This window comes from Falco biarmicus, chromosome 11, assembly GCF_023638135.1.
Source record: "Falco biarmicus isolate bFalBia1 chromosome 11, bFalBia1.pri, whole genome shotgun sequence".
NCBI lineage: Eukaryota > Metazoa > Chordata > Aves > Falconiformes > Falconidae > Falco > Falco biarmicus.
Genome location: NC_079298.1, coordinates 6,007,612 through 6,028,626, shown reverse-complemented (window position 1 = coordinate 6,028,626; position 21,015 = coordinate 6,007,612). Strand labels below are relative to the sequence as shown.

General features: G+C 39.0%; 1 protein-coding gene across 4 annotated transcripts in view; it reads left to right on the top strand.

Moving 5' to 3' along the window:
- PATJ (PATJ crumbs cell polarity complex component) overlaps positions 1 to 21,015 on the top strand; it is a 157,241-nt gene that overhangs the window by 90,313 nt on the left and 45,913 nt on the right. For all 4 annotated transcript variants that reach the window (XM_056355669.1, XM_056355666.1, XM_056355667.1 and 1 more), the window contains exons 28-29: positions 4,258 to 4,454; positions 13,100 to 13,191. In XM_056355669.1, coding sequence (XP_056211644.1) covers positions 4,258 to 4,454; positions 13,100 to 13,191 — 289 coding nt within the window. The remainder of the gene's footprint in view (positions 1 to 4,257; positions 4,455 to 13,099; positions 13,192 to 21,015) is intronic.

The following is a 21,015-nucleotide window of genomic DNA, read 5'->3' as shown; positions in this document are numbered from 1 at the left end:
CTAAAACAAATGACCTAGCTGAGTCATCCAGAGTGTTTTCTTTACTCTTTTTTCCTTTCTAGATGGACTCTTATTTTCAACATGCAGAGACCCCAATTTCACAAGAAACACCTCTTCCCTTTCAGCTCATTTAACTGGAGATTTCAGCAGGTTTGGGAAACAGGCTTCTCATCCCTTTGCAAGTGCTTTATATACCTTTGTAATTTAAAGAGCCTTTTGCCTTCCTGAGAAGTGGTGTCTGTTTTTTTCCATGGAGATAAATTGTGTATTTGTTGCAATACTAGATCATGCAAACTCCAATATCCTGGCCATATTGTCTCTATTTATTTCTTTTATCTCTCTGTTTAATATAATGGGAATAGTGGCTGAAGCAGGGAAACATATGCAGCATAATAGTATATTGTTTGAAAGCCGTTGTCTTCCATTTCCAGGATCTCTCTTTGAAATGTAATTGTCTGCTAATATAACTTGGAAATATTATTGCAGAAGTGATCACTAGAGCATATACTTGTGCTTTTAGTTCATGTTACATCTGTATAATATTTTTAGAAGAAACTGGATGCAGCCTTAGGTAGTTAAATATTGTTGGTGAGATATGTTTGCAGAAGTTGTGATAGGCATATTGTCACCGAATGTGGAAACAACTCCATGTAGTGCCAAAACAAGAAATGCTGTGTCCCATGTGTAATGCAGCAACAACAGAATTACAATTGCCTTGTGTAAAGTATCTGGTAATGAAGGCAGATAATGGAATTCTTTGCAAAAGCAGATGCTAACTGGCTCCCCAATGCTAGGCAGAGAACTGAAAAGTGATACCAGCTGGAGGGGAGAAAAAACAGCTGAAAAAGGCATTAAAAAGAAGATGCCTTAGATGCACGTTTGTTTAAGCAGTAAATACTTGTTTAAAATAATCTTCTGAGATTCTTATTAAGAGGCAAACAGAGAATACGATTACAATGTTATAGGAAGTCAGCTGGATGCCCAAAGGATATTTGTATGCAGATTGGATGAGTAAAGCAATGACACCGCTGGGAATAGCAAGTTATCATTTACACTGCAAGGCTGGCTGGTGAGGACAGCCCTTGGAAGTGTTTAATTGCGGGAGGTGGGGCATGCAAGAGCCAGAACCTTCTGTTGTTCAGCGAGGAGACAGCATGCCCTGCTAAGGAAGGCATGATTTTAAAAGCAGGGTATCTCGTGCTTGTCCCTACACGCATGAACATGTACACACATGCTTGTGTCTTCTCTGGCAGCAATCAGTAACGGTGCCCTCCTGTTGGGCTGGAAGTGGTGCTCGGCACGTAGCATCTTTGCTGTTTCCTTTGTAGTCTCCCACTATTTTACCACTCCAGTCACCTCAGCCATTTCAAATAGCTGCTTTGTAAATTAATGTGATAATCTAATGAAGGGCTCAGTGCACACAGATGGGAAAACCCTTTAAAAAACCCAGCAAAATAAAACTCTTAAATAAAGCAACTTGATGAGCCCTGGAGTTGTTCTCTGGTTTTTGCCCAGATAAATTTTTCATTACCCAAAGAATTGCTCACACAGTGGGGGATTACTGGTGCAGTTGGAGTGCTGAACTGGGCCTCAGCTCTACCAGGTTTCCAGTCCTGGTCCTGTGTAAGCAGATCAGAAACTTCAGTGGAGCTCTGTCTCATCCCAGGCAATTGCCCTAACTACTAGTTTTTGGAGGACTAAAACTTACTTTTAGTTTCAGCCCAGCATGGAACAGGAACATACATGTACTTCTGAACAGCTAATATTTTTCCCATGTGAGAAAACTCTTTTTAGGCTGCTGCAGCAGGAGGAAACACTGAAGAGTTTACAGACTTACTGATGCTGGTAGTCTCCAAGGGCACTTGTCTGCAGGTAGAGGCTGGAGTGATGTGTCCGTGTGCAGTGTCATAGAGGTGCTACTGCATCGGGCTCGTGTTGGGAAATTTCAAGAAGTTTTAATGATAAGCAAGAAGTGAGTTTTGAAGTGGTCTCTGAAGCTGTGGGGCTTCATCTGTGCAGCACTTAAGCGTGTGTATTCTCCTTGCTCCTTCACCTCTTTTCTGTGTGTCTGAGTACAAGTTGCTGAAAACAAGCTTTAGACTTGTGTTTGGCTCCTAGCAAATGAAAGTGAGATGTGTTGTCCGTGTAAAACAAGCAATGGAAGGAACTATGGCAGAGCAATAATCAGTCAAGAGCATCCCTCCAAAGCACTGATTCTTTGCTTTATCCACAGAAGTGCAATCACTAAGAAATATCTTTTCTGCTGATGACCTGTTCTTAATATTCTTACAGTATGCTGCAGCTACTTGCTGTGCTGTAATGAGTTGTTTGTCTAATTGTGGTGGGCAGAAAATGTCTTAGCGCTCCTCAGGTCTGGACTTCACTTAATGGGAAAAGAATGTTAAACCTCTGTGGTGTGAATAAAATGTGTGGCTGCATATGTGCTTGTATCTGCTGTACTTTCAGAAGCATGGTTTTCAAGACCTTTCCTCTCTTGCTGATTTTCAGTGGGAGGTATTCTGCATACTACGCAGAAAAAAAATACTTTCCAAATTCAAGTAGCAAAACACACCTCTAATTACATTTTGACCCCGTTAGTTAAGAAATATATTAAAGAACTATGCAGCTACATGGATTAGCATTTCATGCAGTTATATGAATTTTTGGCATATAGTTGATAGCAACAAATGAGTTTTCTAATTTTTTATGATATTCTGATTTTGTGCAGACCTCTGCAGGGCTTTACAGCTTTCTGGGGATAACATATCACCCTCAATATAAACGCTCAGGATTTTAGGCTCCAGACCACTGGGGTTTTTGAGGAAACCACAGTGTGGCAGGAAAATGCTGCGCTGTAAATAGTGCAGTGGGAGAGCTGGTTCTTGTCTGTGTTGCTCTGAGTGTAGGTAATGCTCTTGGGTGCATCTGGTCTTGGAGACGGGTGACTGCTCCCCCTATCCCAGCAGTCTGGTGAAGCACCAAGGGCTGCTGCAGCTGGAACTGTTAAGAGGAGAACTGTTGGGGTGGACCTAAGTTTGGCTCAATCACGCTGGCAGCCTGCACAGGAGCTGTAGAAGGAACAGCTCTACTTCATCATCTTTCTTCTCAGCAGTTTTTATTCACGTTTAGTTGCTTCCCTCTCACCTTCCCCATGTCTTTCCCCTCTTGTTGTTGTCATGGGAACATTCACTACAGTGATTAAATCATACTATTAAAATACACTTCCTCAGTAGAATGGTAGTAGCTAATATTGATCTAGCTACTACTGCTGACTCAGGGCATGGTTCAACATATATCTCTTATTTCTTCTCTTAATGCATAATGCAGCAGTGTCTTTCACCTTGGGCTCTGTACTAAAGGTGATATCCAGCCACAGCAAAATACTTTGACCTGCTTTTTTTAAGTGTGGCCCAGCTGAAGCATTGGAGGCAGGTCGTCTTATGAAGCTGTCTTTAAAATCTGCAAAGGACAACCAGACAGAAAAAAGAATTACCCTTCCTATGATTGACCCTCGCTAGCATTATTTATAGATGCTTTTATGCCAGTGGTGAAAAGACATTCAGATCAAACTGTCAGCATTCACAAACACGAAATGTGCTCCAAATAACTTCAAAAGTATATTGTGCTCTGTCACAGAAATGGTTGAAATGTAGATGAAAGACAAATAACTACCTTAATATCAAGTGAGGCTGCATTTTAAAATGTAATCATTCATATACATTGTCACTGACATCTGCTTTGAGTAGTCATCTGCACAGTAGTACATAACGTTAAGCAGAGCATGGTAAGCATATTCCTGAGTCACCAGAAAGAAGCAAAAGATTCTATGAGATGTGAGTTTGCAGTATGTTTGCAACATAAGCATTTCAGTTTCCCACAGTGGTTAATTAACCATCTCTAACTTTATGACAATTTCCTGAAATTGATTGTTTTTGTAAGCTAAGATTGAGGTGCCTCTGGAATTCCCTTGTTTACCCTCCCTTCAAAAAATTTTTGGTTTAGAATCAGCCTGTTGTACAAATAACTAAAATAGTGCTGTTTTAATGTGAATAGTATTTGCCACTGATGCTGCACTTTTCTGTGTGAGCGATAAAGGCACAGCAAATACTATTTTAGAGTCTGTGGTGGAAAAAGATGTCTGTTAACTAAGACTAAATGCTGAGAAGCCATCACTTTCTACCGTATTTGTATGTGCCCTTGAACATCTGCATGTAAGTTATTTTATGTTGTAACTAATTTTATGTTTGATCTTTCTAGAAAAAATCCGGCAACGATATGCAGATCTACCAGGAGAGTTACACATTATTGAGCTTGAGAAAGACAAAAATGGGCTTGGACTGAGTCTTGCTGGCAACAAGGACCGCTCTCGTATGAGCATCTTTGTAGTTGGTATCAATCCAGATGGACCTGCGGGACGAGATGGAAGGATGCATATTGGCGATGAACTTCTAGAGGTAAGTGTTTCCTTTAACTACTAGGCAGGGTTCATATGGAGAGAGGGAGAGGCATATGTGAAGCTATCATTTGAACCTTAAATAAAGCCTGCAAATGAAATTAGGTGGCTGAGGCAAGGAGCTACGCTGATTTATGCCAACTGAGAACTTGGCCTTTGGCAGGTAAATGTGTTTTCAGTGAAACAAAAATCATTGGCCTGTGAAAACTAATGTCTTGTCAGTGAAGTCTGTGCTCTCAGCATGTTCACAAGCTATGCTTAGGGAGGGACTGTTGAAAGGCAGGAAGGGGACAGTAAATCTATCCTTGTAGTGCATATGTGGTTTTACAGGGAAATTCACACCTTACATTAAAAAAAAACAAAACCCCCTCAAAGTTACCATATGTGTTTTTACAGATGACAGGGATATTCCCCATCCTGAAAATAAATTTCATGCTGTAATCTGTTTTGATCTGTTGTAACTTAAAATACTTATTTTCTTTAGTCGTGTCTGGCACAAATTCACCCACAAGGCAAGAAAGCTCATTAGCAAGTATGGTATTTTGTCTTCACTTTTTCTCATATCTCCTTGCTTCACCTTCAGATTGAAAACACAGACTTCCTACACTTCATCTGATTTTTGGCTGTGGCAAAATGGCACTTTGCTGCAGTACCTGCAGTGGTACCCCATGTTCTGATTGCTTAAGCAGTTTAAAAAAATCAACCATCCCTATGGATCTCTTCTTTAGAGAAAAGCTTTCACTAAAGAGCAGGTATATGCTGACCTACTGCTTTCCATGGGTTGTGATTTTTTCATCTTTCAGCAACTGTCTGTGCCATCAGAGAACCATCTATTTTCTTACATTTCTTGACTTGAGAAAGAGCAATTTGATGGCCTGGGGATACCTTGGGAGTACTCAGAATTGTCTAAGCATTTTTCATTTTCTAACAGTTCCGTAATTACGGGTTTTCAATATTCATGGTACAAGAAAGACTTGTTTTGTTCTAATAATACCATCTGAAGTTTATTATTTTCTTTTTAAGTGTGGTAAGTGGTACAAAGGTCTATGCTGTACTGAAGTAGGGTAGGAAAATTACTTTCTTCTTCAAATTTATATTCTTTCTGTCTCTGGCACCCAGTTCTAATGGTAAAAAAAAAAAAAAAGTTGTCCAATTTTGGGTGTATACCAGTTGAGAGGACTCATGGTACTGTTTGCCTCTGTGTGTGTCATAGACCAGGTAGTTCCTGGTTGAGGAAAGGTAGAGCCTTTTGTATCAATACTTTCCCACAAAGAAAGATCCACTGAAGTTTTCTGAAATCTCACGAGTTATTCATTCCAGTGTTTGTTTTATCTAATGTTAAGCATTGCTAGCAGTACTTGAAACGAGACACCATCTGTGATTAATCACATATATCTCAAGTCTTGGGATTTGCATGCTTGAGCCATATTATAAGTAGCATATTCCAAAGTGATGGTGTTGCCCTAATTCCTTTCCCTGTCAGGTTGGAGATAAAATGATATTTTTCTTCAGTGGAAGGAAAGTGATGTTCACAATCTCAAAAATGCCGAATTTCAAATAAACTGAAGTTCAAAGAGACTTTAGTAATAACCTCTCTTGTTTACCTTTGCAATGAAATTAAAGGTGTGTCACCAGTGGGCAGAAGTGCGATTACTTATATGAAAGGATGTAATGATCTCATTCGGGTCCCCAGTGAGTGTGTATCCAGTGTCAAAACATCCTGTATTACAAAGGAATGGGTTGTGCATTAGTCATGTACAGACGTTTTATGTTCGCACCAGTGGTCAATTATTCACAGCTCTGTTTCTTTGTCTTTTAAAAGCATTTCAGTGTTATGTGAATAGCATTGAAATGGAACTAATGGGCATTTACACTGGCAGGGTTTTTTTTTTCAATAACCATTAGGTTCAATAACTATTTCAGTAACCATTAGGAATCCTCATACCCAAGAGGTATACGGGTCAGCAACGGAATGGTTGGGCCTGGAAGGGATCTCCGGAGGTCATCTGGTCCAACCCCTCTTGCTCAAGCAAGTCCATCTCAAGCCAGTTGCCCAGTACTGTGTCCAGAAGGCTTTTGAATATCTCGTACATGTTTTCATGCTACTTCCATGGTAGTGATGCAGAGGTCAAGGTGATCAACAGGCTTCACTTGCGATGTCTTTTACACAAAATACATTGAAAGAGCATTAACAGCAAACTCAAGTGTTCAGGAGTGAGGAAGTGATAGAATCCAGATTGTTTGGTTTTCTCCATTAAAGACATAAAATTAAAGACTATGAATATGGTTGTTGGTCACAGAAGTGTTTTATCTCTCCCATGGTATCTTTCCCTCTTTCAGAGACCTGGATGGACAGTCTTTACTGATGAAGCAACTTCTCTTCCCTTGGGTAGTGTTTCACTGAGTGTAGTTATTAAATTGCTCTAACTGCAGACTGAGCTGCTGGCCATTGCCCGCTGTATTCCATAGAAAAAAGCTATGGGACTTTACAACTACTTAATTCCTAAGCATCTGAGGTAATTTTCCCCAGTATTTTCATCTGTTCATCAGCAAATAGACAACTCTCAACCCTCATCTAACTGCATGTTTTAGGTGTATTTGCACCTCCATCTTTGATTACGCATCAGTTTTGAATTCCAGAATTGGCAAGAGAAGGGATTCACATCTTAGGAAGCCTCTAGCATTTCTGCACTGTCCTGGGGCGCCCCAGTGAATCTTGTTAGGTAGTGTTTCTCCATTAAAATGGTGGATGATGCTGCAGTGTGTGCAGATTATTCCCCACGGGTGTTGGTGGGGGTAAGGTTAATGCGATGGAAATGTAGACAGAGAAATATTACCTCTTCATTTTCCTTTTGAACTGGAGTCTATTTGGATTCAATTGAAGGATGTGGGATGCTTCCAGACGGGCTTAGCTCTCCTTATTCATAAAATCTTTTGTCACTGAATTAATGAAGTATTATTTCACTTCTAGATTCTGCAAAAACCAGTAGTCGTTTGAGGGCACAATCCTGGCTTATTTTCAGAATCTATCCAGCCTATACATAAAGTGAAATGCAGGTCACATAAAAAAATTGTATATAATCATGATTTTTTTAATACATCTTCTGTGATGTATTTTGGATGGGTAAGTTGCTGGGGAAAACAGCTTTTTGAAGGAGGAGGTCCTTTCATTCTGCTTTAATATGTGGAAGAAAGTTGTTTGGGTCAGAATCTGGTCCCTGTGCAAAAGAATGTATTTTTTACATGACGTAAGTTCTGCTTTTCTGTTCTTTTTCCAAGCAAAGAAACCATCTGTGGTGCTCCTGCCTTGCACTCTTGCTGTTTTAGTGCAGGTGTCTGCACTGCTTCTTATCTTATTAGTTTGGGCTTAGTCCTGTGGCTGATTGTGCCCAGCATGGCCCCAGCGCATTCACGTGGTGCTGTACCTGTGCTGTTAAGCCCTGCTGCTCATGAACTCTGCATGGGTCTGTCCTGCTGGTAGGTTTTATTCACACTAAATAATCCACCCTGTTATTATTATTATTATTATCTCTCCATAAGAGAGTCAACAGCATTCTATTAATAAACCAAGCTGTTCAGAGCCCTGTTATGCTAAATTACTGATGTTGGGATTTTCTGCCATCTTTCTGTCCCTGCTTACCTTGCTGAAAATGGGGCAGGAGGTGGAAGGATTTTGCTCGCTTGGATGTTTTGCTATAGGAGGTCACAGCACTTCTTGAAAGAGTGAAAGCTAGTCTTTGTAGTCAGGTGTTGCTGTACAAGTTTGCCTGTTGTCCATTCTGGACTGTTGCATGAAAGGAAATTATTATTCTTTTTTTGTGCAATTTTTGTCACAGCTCAAAGCCAGATGGTTTTTGTGATAAAAGTATTTTTATTGCTATTTCATTTTAAGATTCTTAGATAAACGTAAGTTGTGCTACAATAACATAATAGATACATCAGTATTTCGCCCAAGTAATTGACCTACCCAGCCAAATTCACAGTGCCACTTCTATTTTAGAATGGGTGTGTGTGTGTTGATGTTTTAGTCTCAGTTTTTTCGTTGTGGGACTGTTAATGTTTTTCCTGTGTCAAGACAGTGACTTTGGATATGAGGCAAGTGGCACTACCCCTCAAGACAGACAGTAATCTGAAAGTAGAAGGACAGTGAGGTTTTCACGTGAGAAGAGTAATCTTGAATGATTAACTCTAGTGGTGATTTTATTTTATTATTCCTATGTAAATACCATAGTCGTAGCTTCTGTTCTTAGATTAATTTACTGAAAGGATTGAGGGGTAACATCCTTTTGGTCTTTTCATAGGAGGATACAAAACCTTTTTTCATGTATTTTGTATACAGGCTACCAATTAATTTTAATGTTGGGCAGTGATTTTTAAAACCGAAAAGCAGGTAGAGCTGTATTTGGGAAGCTGGTTGTGCACAAGGGTGCAGGCAATCTGCAGTTTTCTGTTGTCCTGTCTCTTTCTGCACTCTCTAGGTGGGAAACTGCAGAGGTCAGCTGCCTGCTGAGCCAACAGCAAAGCTGAACTGCAGCGCAGGGATGGGGATTTTCTGTCTTTATGGAGTTTTATGGTCTGTTGATCACTTTAGATGATGCACATGTTTGAACGTGTGCCAGGCAAGAAATTTGATGAGGAAAGAATTCATGTTCTAATTAATTATTTTTTCTTTCCACTGGTTTCCTCATGCTTTATCATTTGGGGGTTTGGTATATTTTACGGGGGTTCAGTCTATATAATTTGACTGATCAAAAAATTTTGAAACTTTTCCCATTGTTTCAAAGAGTCTGGTTGTATCTCAACATGCTACAATTCCTGTGGTTAGAAGGAACCTCATGCATTAGTACTAATAATTATTATGGAAAGCTATGCAAGTTCTTTTAGTAGCTTTGGGGTATCATTTAACTTGATTTTCATAAAAATCAGATGATACTAATTTTACAGCTTTCTGTTACTGCCACATAGTAAAAACAGTGCTCTTTTTAAAAATACTGGCATCTAATGTTTCTCTTCTGCAAATTAAAGTTTGAGAAGCAAACAATCCTTTAGATTTTTTTCTCTTAATTTAAGAGTTCGGATTTCAGAGAGTTTGTGCTTTCTGCTACTTTAGCGTATGAAACTGTAAAACAAAACTTTCGTAGGTGAAGGCAATAGTACGTTTGGGATATGTAATTAAATCTGCCATAAAGCAATTTAGGGTTATATTGAAGATTGAAGTGTGCTGACCTGACCTCGTACCTGTAGCATGTTTTTAGCTTTCTCTGTTCTCTGCTGCCTTTCCAAGAAGTTATGTAAAGAGACATTTAAAGAAGAGTTGAGGTTGATTTAGATCAGTTTATTTCTTCTGCTTAGTCGAAGCTTTGTTTTTCTTTTCCAATCTCTAATGAGAACAGTAAAGCACAGATTTATAGGTTTTGACTCCCAGAGTACTATTCGATTAATCTGACATATTACTTTATTTAATTTGAAAGGTTTAAAATGGAGTTGCTTATGAAATCCTAGAAATTCTCTTTTTTGTTATTTTTAAGTAGGCTTTTGTGCTTTGCTCATCACTGTGGTATCTGAAGCTAACAGAACATCAATTTATTTTGCAAAAGAAAGTGACTTAAAAAAAAAGAAAGAAAGAAAAATTAATACTGCCTTGTAATAACTGTGGGACAGTCCAAAACCTTGTGGAGATATATTACTTCGATTATCCTTTCATTTTGATGTAATTAAATAATTATAACTTACAGACCAAGCTCACAGCTAATTAAATTTTGGACTATTTGATACATCTAGTGAATAGGATTAATTTAGCCAGAGTAAAGACTATAAATTTTAATCTAAGAAGTCTGCTGTTTAGAAAAATTGATGGCAATTTAACTAAATCCAAACAATTTGTAAAGCATACAGTATTCCCAGTGAATAATTTATTTTTCAACTTAGAGAAATTAAGTCAACAAACTCACTGAAAGTTTCAAGTTCAGCTTGATGCGAGAATGGAACTGAGCATTCATTTTTACTACTAGATTTTTAAATTTGTCTTTGATTAACAAAGCGTGTCCTAGGATGTTGCTTCTCTCCCTGTCTTTGCAACCATGGCAGTTGCAGACAGCACCATATTAAACCCTTAGGAATGTTGGCATGGTGCTGTATCTTCAGTGCTGATCATTCCCTGCCAGCTCTGACTCTCGTAGACCTTTATTTTGGTTCTTTCTTTGTACAGTGAGTAGCTTGGTAGGTAAATAGTTTGCGATTCAATCTTAATGAATAATCAGGCGTTAGGGTTTTAGTCTTGTCCTTGCATTGTCCTTATTTAACTGATGAACTTGTATGTTGTTTTGACACATTGATAATAAGATGGGAATATTGTGAAGTTGCCAATATGACCAAATAGCCTGTGTGACACAAGGCTATAAGACTTGGACAGTTATTTCTTGCTTGAATGAAAAAATCTTCTAACAACACAAAACCATAATCCAATACAAACATTTTCAGTAACAAAAAGTCCTTCTATAATCATGAGTCAGTTGTTCCTGAGCTCCGTTATCATTATTGTTTTAAACAGCATTGGTATATCAAATGTGAATGTAAATAGTATGTTGTAAATTAAGAGTGGGAGGGAAAAATCGCAGTATTGAAATTAAACTGGCTGCTCACTTTGGAAGGGTGTATGAACACTCCAGCTCCAGAGAGGTGGATTAATATAATCAAGATGTCTAGAGTGAGAATTTTGACAAAGTTAAATAGCAGCTTATTCTGCATGCTTCGAAGCCTCTGGTGCTTGCTTAGATGACAAGACATGGAACAAGATGAACCGTGAACCTGAACTAATATCATGACTCCAAATACTGTTAATTTCAATTTTTTTTACTTCCTCTTTAAAGTTTTGCCTTCTTTTTTGCACAAAATACAAAGTTAAATGTAGCTTTGAATTACTTTCAGGTTTTATGTTTACAGGTATTCAGGTGTAAGTAGATAATTGTTCTTCCGCAGCGCATTGTTTTCTTGATGCTTATTCCAGTCTAAATTGTCAAAGTTGAAGGAAGACAGCTCTGGTAGTCCAACTCCCTGCTGTCAGGGGAGGATGCTTTCCTTCACCACCTTGCTGAGTGTTCACTTCAGCTGAGTTTTAAATCTAAAAATCATCAGGATACAACTAAGAAACTGCTCAAGGGTTTTGTTAATCTTCTTGACATAGTGGCTTCTTTCCCCTCATACTCAGCTCAGCTTTTACTTTCTTTAACTTTATTGTGGTATTCATATCTGCCTTATGTTCTACATGTGATCTTCATGATTGCAGTTTGTGCAATGCCTGAGCTGAAAGGCGAGCATCCTCTTAGGATACCTCTGAGAGGGGAGGCATTAATCAAGAGGAGCCAAAGCCCAAGAAACTAGGTATTGCAGGCAGCCTGAGGTGGAGCACAGTGTTAAATGCAAGCCCTGCATGTGAAATGAATGAAATGCTTTAAATACTCCTTTTTTACACTGCAGGTTATTTTTGTGATATGATACTGAGTATGGTTTTGGTTGGCTATATTCATTTCAGAGATGCTGTTGTCCTTGTTGAAGTCCCACTTGCTGAGCATGGCACTGGGAGACAGTAGTCATCGTGTTTTCCTCAAACTGGGAAGACTTCTAGTTCCTACAGAAAGACAAGTCCTGAAGCACATACTGTGTTAAAGCAAAGCTATTTCCCTCTGAAAACTGCAGCATTTGATTTTTTTGTAGTATTTGGTGTCTGCTGTGCTTAGGTGTTTGATCCATCACAGCAGAAGTGATGTGGTATGCCCTTAAATTGTCCTTTGTCTCCATGGCTATCAGTTCTGTTTCCTTCAGCAGAACTGAGGAGTCAGCACAGTCTTAACAGCAAGTTTTCCTAAACTGCCAGTTGCCTATAGGTAAGGTATAGGAGGGTCTGTCTCAAAATCTGTGCTGTTGTCTTACCTATATGATTCTTCTCAGATCAACTTGTTTTCCAAAAATCTGGGAACAATACTTAAAAACTAGTCTATGGATCTGTGAAAAAGAGTAAAAGATTTCCCTAATTTGTGACTTACTAATAAGGCTAAATTAGCTCTGCATTTGTTCCTATTTTATAATCATCTAGACTAAAACTTGGGAATGTTTTGCTATTAATACAATATTTTTTCATTGATAAATGGGAGTCAAAGTTGTTGAAAATGCAGTATTTTAAAATCCATTCTAAGTCTGTGATTCTGTGGTCTATCATGGAATCAGTATGAGAAGGAGGATGTTTTTAAAATCAAATTAGGATTTATACTTTCTAAAGAAATTTTAAGCAAGCTGATGAGAAATGCTTAAATTGTTGCTGCTGAGTTGCAGGCTACAACCCCATCCTCTTCTGGTAGTTAGCTGAGGGAAGGGGCAGCAGCCTTGGGCAGTTCAAGGCCTGAAAGAGGCTCTTAGTGCCTCAGTACTGCTATTTCTTTCTCTACAGCACTGTACAGATAGGTATCTATCAGTGCAATGTTAGTATTCCTGCCTATATGAACCTTGAAAGTTATATGATATATTTTGCAGACCACGTTTTCTTTGAGTCTTATCTCTTTATACCACAGTAAATTTGGAAGTCTTGGTGGCATAAATTAAAACAATGTGTACTTCTCCACTTACATGAAAACCTTCATTTTCTTTTAACAGATAAACAATCAGGTACTGTATGGAAGAAGTCACCAGAATGCTTCTGCAATCATTAAGACTGCCCCATCAAAGGTCAAGCTAGTTTTCATACGGTAAGAACAGTTCTCATCAAAACATTTGTTTGCACTTTAGCCTATTACATTACATATTTAGCCTGTTTCAAAAATGCTGAACTTGCTCAATTCTCCTTGAAGTAAATAAACCTTTTCCTTGACTATTCTTTTCGGAACAGTTGAAGAGTTCTTAATATTGTAAAAAAAAAAAAACAAAACACCAAAACCCAGAAGACCTAATGTAATTGAGTGTCTGTTTTAGGGGTGTCTGCTGAAGACTTGAGCTGTCCCTGTTGGGCTTGAAAACACCTTGATAAGAGCTTCTCCCAAACTTAGTAAAGTGCTTTAGGTTGGTTCTGCCAGCACAAAGATGGGGGTGGGCAGATTGCTTCACCCAGACTGCCAGGAGGGAGTGAAAATGGTGCATAGACTTGGGGCTGGAGAGGAAGGTGCTGTGAGAGGAGCAGGCAAGTGTAGGGCATGGAGCTGGGTGGCTGTGTGAAAGATAGCTTTGTATGAACATCAAAAGATTTTAAAAGTGAACTAGGGCTTAGTTGTACAGAAGCAGAACCTGCCTTTGACAAGGAGCACTGGGATGGCTTCTGTAGGATGGAATATGCTAAAATAACCTTTCATCTGCATAAGAAGAATTGAAGCAGAATTACATGTAGGTATTTTTCCTCTATGTGTGTGAATTAAGGACACCTTCATGCATTCACTCTGTAGTTCAGGAAGCGTTACTCTTCTGACCCTGGGTGGGAGGTCTGGAAAGAAGCTGCCTCTTTCTCAGAACTTGTATTGCTTTAATATATTGGAATTTCACCGATGCATCTATTCCAGCTGTGACTTCGGTTGGGCACTATTCCCATGCCATTTTGTAATGTAGTGTTCCTACCAACATACACATCATACTTGATATTGTTTTATATTCTTCGCTCATAGACAGCTTACCTGTGAACAATGTAATAATCTGTGTGTGAATGCATATAAATGCGTACATTTACTCGCACAGTTCTGTCTGGTACAGCATACACAGAAATGATGGAAGAGCAGCATTAGTGCAGTGAAGAATGAGTTGCTGTACTTGGCAGCACAGAGGATCTGGAGGAGATTAATGATCTTGCCTGCAGCTTCTGTGTTACTTTCCCCAGCTATTGAAAATTAAACGTCATGTACAACAACTCACTCACCATTACTTAATTGCATGTGGAAAATGTGTCTGGTTGGCTCCAGAGGCAGAACCACAACTTAGGAAACCAAAACCCAGGGCTGAGTTTAGTGCTGTCAGGCAGCACAGAAAGCGTGGGTTTCTTGCGTCCTGCCCTGCTGCACTGAGCATCGCAGCTGGCTGCAGAGCACTTAGCTCTGCAGAGCGGTAATGAAGGGTGTGGGTTAGCTCTAGTTGCCCATGGGCTGGAAATCCTTGGTGCCTATTTTGTATCATGTCTAAGACATAAGGGCCATGTATCTTCTTAGCCATACTTTACCTTTTCAGATTGTGTAGGAGTGGGTTTCAAGGCAAAAAGTTGTCTTAATTATCATAATCAGTAGATATTGGAAATACCATTGGATAAATCTCTTTTTTGTCTCTAGAGGTTGTTTTTTTAAAGAAGTTTCTATTTTTATATACTGCTGCTGAGGTTGTAAACTTGCATGTTCACATTTCCCAAGAGCATGCATCTTGTCACTGCTCTCAGCCTTGCATTAGAGTACACTGACAACTGATGGGTTTGTTTGCTTGAACCAAGCAGCCATTCGAACAGCAGTGAAAAGAAATTTTCCCACTGAGAGAATGTCATTAGTAACTGAAGCACTGGCTCCAATGTGGGGACAAAACTGATGCTGCCTTTTTTTTGATGCATGGTCAACTTCTCATAGTAAGAGGAGTGTTTCAAAATGTTAGCAAAGCCAAACTAGACTGTTTCTCTTAAAGACAAATTTTAAGGAGAAAGAAGAATAATATTATTTTCTCATGCAGACTGTATTCCATGAGCCCATTCTATCTTGGTGCTTCTGATTCCTACACCTTAGACCACAAAACCAGGGGATGCAGTGGACTGAAAACACAAACCAAAAGACTGTGCTGGTCCCAGAAGTCTTGTCCTGGTGCAGTTTGGTAGAAAATTTTTTTCTTGCTTTATCAACTTATTTTAAAACTGTAACATAAAATGGGGGTATTGAAATGCCACTACTTAATGCATGGTGGTGCCAGCAGTAAATAAGTAGTAAATAAGAGGAGCAACAGGCATCTTGAATCTCCATCCATCTCTTGTACATGTGCAATAGCTTTTCCAGCTGAGAACAATGCGCTGAGTGTAGCAGACTTAGCTCTCCTCGTAGGTTTGCTGCTTGGCTGATTTCAGATATGTTCCTGTGGACTCTAATGATCTGGAAAGAGCAGGATACCATTACATTTGTCATGCTTTGAAAATGAGGCGGAGCCAACTGCAATAGAAATAGTACTTTCCTCCTCCTGAGCGCTGTTACCCATGCAACTTCTTTTAAAGGTAGAGGATGCATAGCATAACGTAGCCAAAACACATCCTGGAGCACACAGTAAGACGGGACCACAGCTCACTGTAGCAAAATAACATGTACTGCAGGAGTTACGAGAGAAATGGATTCGGTCTTCATGTGCATGAAGATATTACTATTCTAATTTCACCAGTGAAAGGCCTCAGTAGGTTATAGTTTTCCAGAAACACGTCATTCCACAGTCTAAAAAGTTTCTGCATGCCTAACTGAGCTGACCTAGGACATAAAAGCAAAACTGGTGGGACTCTTGGGCTCCTACTAAAAAGTGCCCTCTTTGATATCCTGAGGCTTTATTTTCTTCAGATGAAGGATACTCAGTGATAAGCATGCTGCTTTTCACTTTGAAGCAGGAAACAGCATCAAGGTTTTCCTATTTCTGGTGTTTTGGTTCAAGTACAGGGCAGGGGGATGTTTCCATAAACTCTTTAATCAGTTACGAAAGAAGCCCAGAAATTCCTGGGCACAGAAAAGCCTTTCTGTGAGAGGTACTGTAATAACCATCATTAAATAACTTGGATTATGTTGCGCCCAAATTTATTTTTTCTAGGAAAAAATAAAGAATAGAAGGTGTCCTCAACCTTATTGAGTTTTTACTAAAATCCTAGCTTACCGTCTATGCTATAAAAATCTGTTCACACATTTTATATACCCAGGTAGTGTTACAATTGCATTCCCACCCTTTCCTGAAAATTTTGCTGATGAGACATAGTGCAGTAAGTGTTGTGAGAATCGTAGGCATCCACTTATATTTGAAGGCTTCTCGCTCTGGTTTATGAGCATCTTTTCCTCAATTCAGTTGACGAAGATTATTTAAAACAGTTGATTTTGGCTACATTCCAAAATATAGGTCGTCACACACCACTGTTTCCCAGTGGTCTCATTAATTACACGAGCTTGTAATAGCATCTAAAGATTTGCAGTTATAGCAGTTACAGTATCGCTTTTTGAGGGTTTTTTGGTTGGGTTTTTTTTGTTTTAGGTTCAGTGCATCTTGTGCTTTGTAGCTTTCTAGAGTAACAAATTTGAAGGCATTTAACCTGCTCACCCAGTTTATCAAACAAACAAACCAATTGCCTGAGCACGGCAAGATTTTCCTGAGATGAAATGGCTCAGTCTTGAGTGCTTCCTTTGATTAGTGTCCAATCATGTTTTATCTGACCTCAAAGTCTTACAGCTGCTGCATTAACTTCCATGCTACTGTGGCAAATATGGGTTGTCTTTTTGATTTCTGCATATCAGAAATAAATAATAATTTGACTGCAGCTTTCCAAGCCATATAAAGGAGTCTTGCTATGGAAGCACTAGTGGAAGTCAGTGGCAGTAGGGCGTGTAAAGGTCTTAACTGCCTTTTGAAATTCTTGATCTGAGTTTTCAACAGGAATTAGCCAGGTAGTAATTTGAGAAAGGGACTTGCTTCTTGTAGGAGTCTCTGTGCCCTAGTTCCCAAAACAGAATGGGGTTTGTATCCATTGTGGCTTTTGTTCATGCATTGTAGGTCCATCTTTTTAAGATGCATAATAAAACGATGTAATTAGATTTTACATCTGTAGTAGGAAATCCAGCTTATATGAGAATGGTCTTTTACAGTCAGAATTTTATGATTCAGCAAATTCAGTGTTTTTTCCATGCTCAATTAACTGCCTTTAATCTGTTTTGGTGCTTCAGTGTCGGTATAATAAGCAGATCAAATATAGTTTGAATGCTTGAATCAAAGTGAATGCCACTGATTGCCATCATCCCTTTGTGTTCGGTTCTGTGATTCATTCTTTGGTATACCTTTATTCCTTAAAAGAAAATTTTCTTGTGCTGTGATGAAACATGAGAAATGCTTTAAGAGTAAAGTACTGTAGGATTTTGCTTATTTAAATACCATCTGTTAGCTGTCCGGAGTCATCCTCCCACGTGGCAGTCATTCTGTAATCATTGCTTTCTGGTGATGGGATGGCAGCTTCTCAGTGCAGCCCACAAATCTCTGTCACCTATCCCCTCCTTCCATTTCTAGGTATAATTGTAAAGACTAATCTCTTGCTATTTATGGTGACATGCAAAGGAGAGAGATCCTTACACTCTGTGAGGACTGGGAAAGTGAGGGCAGTGGCTGGGTCGGACGGTTCTTGGTGCTGTGTAATGCTCTCCATTGCTGTGAATTTGTTACTGAGTCTTTGCTCTTCTTTTAGAGCCTCTATAAGTAACGTTGTATGTTACATGGCAAAGTCTCAAATGCTGTCATGTTTTAGAAATTATTTTTGCTTTGTTTATTCTAACTTACATAATTGGCCATATTTTAATAGTATAAACTCTGTTTTTACTTGCTTTGATTGTTTAGGTTCTTTCATGTGGGAAAGCTTTAAAAATAAGCTCTTGCCAGACACTGTGTATGCAAGTTTGAACTTTTCCTGTTTTCTTCAGAGCTGTTTCCTCCTTGCTGTCACACACATGTGGGAACAAGTGCATGGTTGAGGAAGTTAAGTAATTTGGGCTCTTTCAAACCTTTGATGACCTAAGCTGCAGTTTATGTGAACATTAGTTGTTCATTTAAAATATCTGTATGGATTTGGCTCTCACATAGTTAGGAGTGGATGGAGGGGAAAAGGAGAACAAGACTGTTCTTGCTGTTAGTAAGAGAGATTTTTCAATGAGATGCACAATACAAAGGTCTTGCCTTGACCCAGCTGATGGAAAAATCCAGCATGCCTTTTCAGCATGCAACTTTGCTGCAGTCCCCTTTTCCAAAGGACCTTCTAGAGGGAAAACAAAGATGAGAAAATAAGAGATCCTGACCTGATTTTTCTTTTTTTTTAACAAGCAGGATGTGGACAATATAAATTTTCAATAATCTCCAGGACTTTATGCCCTCATATCACAACCAGAGGGAGTCCTAAGGGTTACTGGGCAAACATTGTTCATTCACTTGGTCTGCAGATCTGTTCCAACTAAGATGTCATGCAACTGCATACAAGCCACTGGGTTTTTTTCTCCTGATTCTTGATGTACTTTGTATTCCCAAAAAGCATCCACAACCTCTTACAAAGCTGTTGTCAAATGATCTTTTAGTGTTGATCAACTGTGTAGTTGCAGGTAGTTTGGCTGGAGGTTCTTCTCCCTTCGTTTAGACATCTAGAGGTCATCTAGACTTCTGTGATTAGTGAACAGTTGTCAGGAACCTCTGAAGAGCAACTAATTTCACCCTGTCCTAAATTAGGACATTTAGGTGCTGGATGAATTGCCCTTCTGAGTGGATCTGCTTTGGGATTTGTCTTGATTTTGCAGTGATCATAGAAGTTTGGACACTATCTTAGACAAGATGCTCTGCTTTAGACAGGTAATGAATCTCATTCAGCATGCTCAACAAGGATTTGCTTAGCATTAGATGACAGTGAGCTTATACCATCACAGACATGAGACACGTATGAGTAAATAAAATGGAAACCAGAAATTGTCCTCAAAGTAAGGCAGGGAACCTGAATTCAAGAATTAAAATTCTGAGGTTGATGAGCAAATGGAAAAAAAATTTAGCTGAGGCTGTGACTTCTGGTTATTGTCTCTAGAAAGATAACTTTCTGAATGCTTCATAGACCATTCCAGCTGTGTGTGACATTCCTCCAGAGTGCCAGAGACAACTTTCTGTTAAGTGCAGCACAGCACTGCAGGGCAGCCTAGCTGAAGCCTTACAGCACAAAGCTTTAACTTCCCTTCAGGCTTACTTTCTGCAGTGTGGAATGAGTAATCCCTTCAGATTTATATTTGTATATTGCTCTCTTTAGGCTTCTTTTTTGCCAAGTGTTTATGGTAGTTAGTTATTAGTCAACAATAACTGTATTTGTCTTTGCTTAAGCTGCACATCTCCTTCACTGGAGGTGCAGTTAGATGGAGCAAAACATGAGAAGTTCTTCTCTTTGGTCAGTGAGAAAGGATGGGGAATGTTCAGGGGTCCTATTTAGACTAGAAAGGAAATAAAATTTAGCAAAGTATGGCAATCTAGTCAAGTAAATCTGAAAATGAGCTTTTCTAAAGTTTAAAGTCTTTACCACTTATATGTCGCTTTGATCTTGCTTCCTGTGACATTTGAAGTGAGGAGAGCTTGTTTCTTCAGTATCGAGCTATAGTTAGTGATGTTTGTATAAGCAATAGGCATTCTAACCTCCAAGCAGATCCAATTCCCATTTTCACTCAGAAACTCATCCTGAGGGGTTAGAAGCAATGAAATTATTTGTGGGAGGAGTGATGAATTCCTTCCTGATTCAGGTTATGTGTAACTGATGAAATATAACCAGCTCTCTAGTGCATGAGCTCAGCAAGGAGGTGGGCTGCTGTCCCAGTGTCTTAGACAAACCGGTGTAAGAGCTGGAACAAGAGTGGTGGATGTTTCTCATTTTTGCAGATGGGGGGGGGGGGGGGGAGGGACGGGATGGGACAGGACAGGACAGCAGCATCTGAGCCTCCCTGCTGCATAAATTGCATTTTATGTTGCTTTGACCCTGAGAGTATGAAGCTGTGTCTTGACTGTGAAGGATTTAGACGTCTTATCCTCAAGCAATATTGAGCACTGGTAACTGAGAACAGCTTTCGCGGAGGTGGTTATGTAGCAACTATTGGCAAATACATTGAATGCTCATTTGCAGTCACTGTAATTTGAATATGATGTTCAGACTTCTAAGCTGTCTGCCCCTGCATCAAAAGAAAAGGATTGCTCCTTTTAGTTGTAAATAAATTCATGTTTTAGTTGAGGACACTTATGGAAGTGGAGAGCAGAAAGAGCAATTTATTATTAGATCTGTCACTTTAAAATATGTTCCCACTTTGATTCTACTTTGAAGCATTCTCCTTTGAAGCAGCATTAAAGTATTTAAATATGTACGAGTCCTAGCAGGGGGAGATTACAAGTTGTGACACTTCATAACCTTGGGATTTTTTATTTTTTGCATATTTTTTTTCCCAGGTAATTACTGTATATGTTTTTTTATTGCTTGGAATAAAAATGGCCATCCATTTAAAACTGCATAAAAATATTTTCCCAGTGATTGGAAAAAAAAACATTTTGTGTGTGTATATATGAAGTGGAAACTAGTTTGTATAAATAATTACACCCCACTTTGTCATACAGATAATGAATTTTCTGTCTAGCAATTTTTAGAATATTTCTTACAAAGGTTTATAGGTACCTTGTTATTTTCAACCTTGCTTCTAATTGCAAGTTATGCAGCATGCATTGTAAGCTACAGAAGTGTTAGTTTTCATGCTGCTTGAGCTTCATATAAACTATTGTCAGAAAAACCTCTACAGTCAAGTAAAAATTGCTAGGTGTCTTAGACACCTTACATTTGCTTA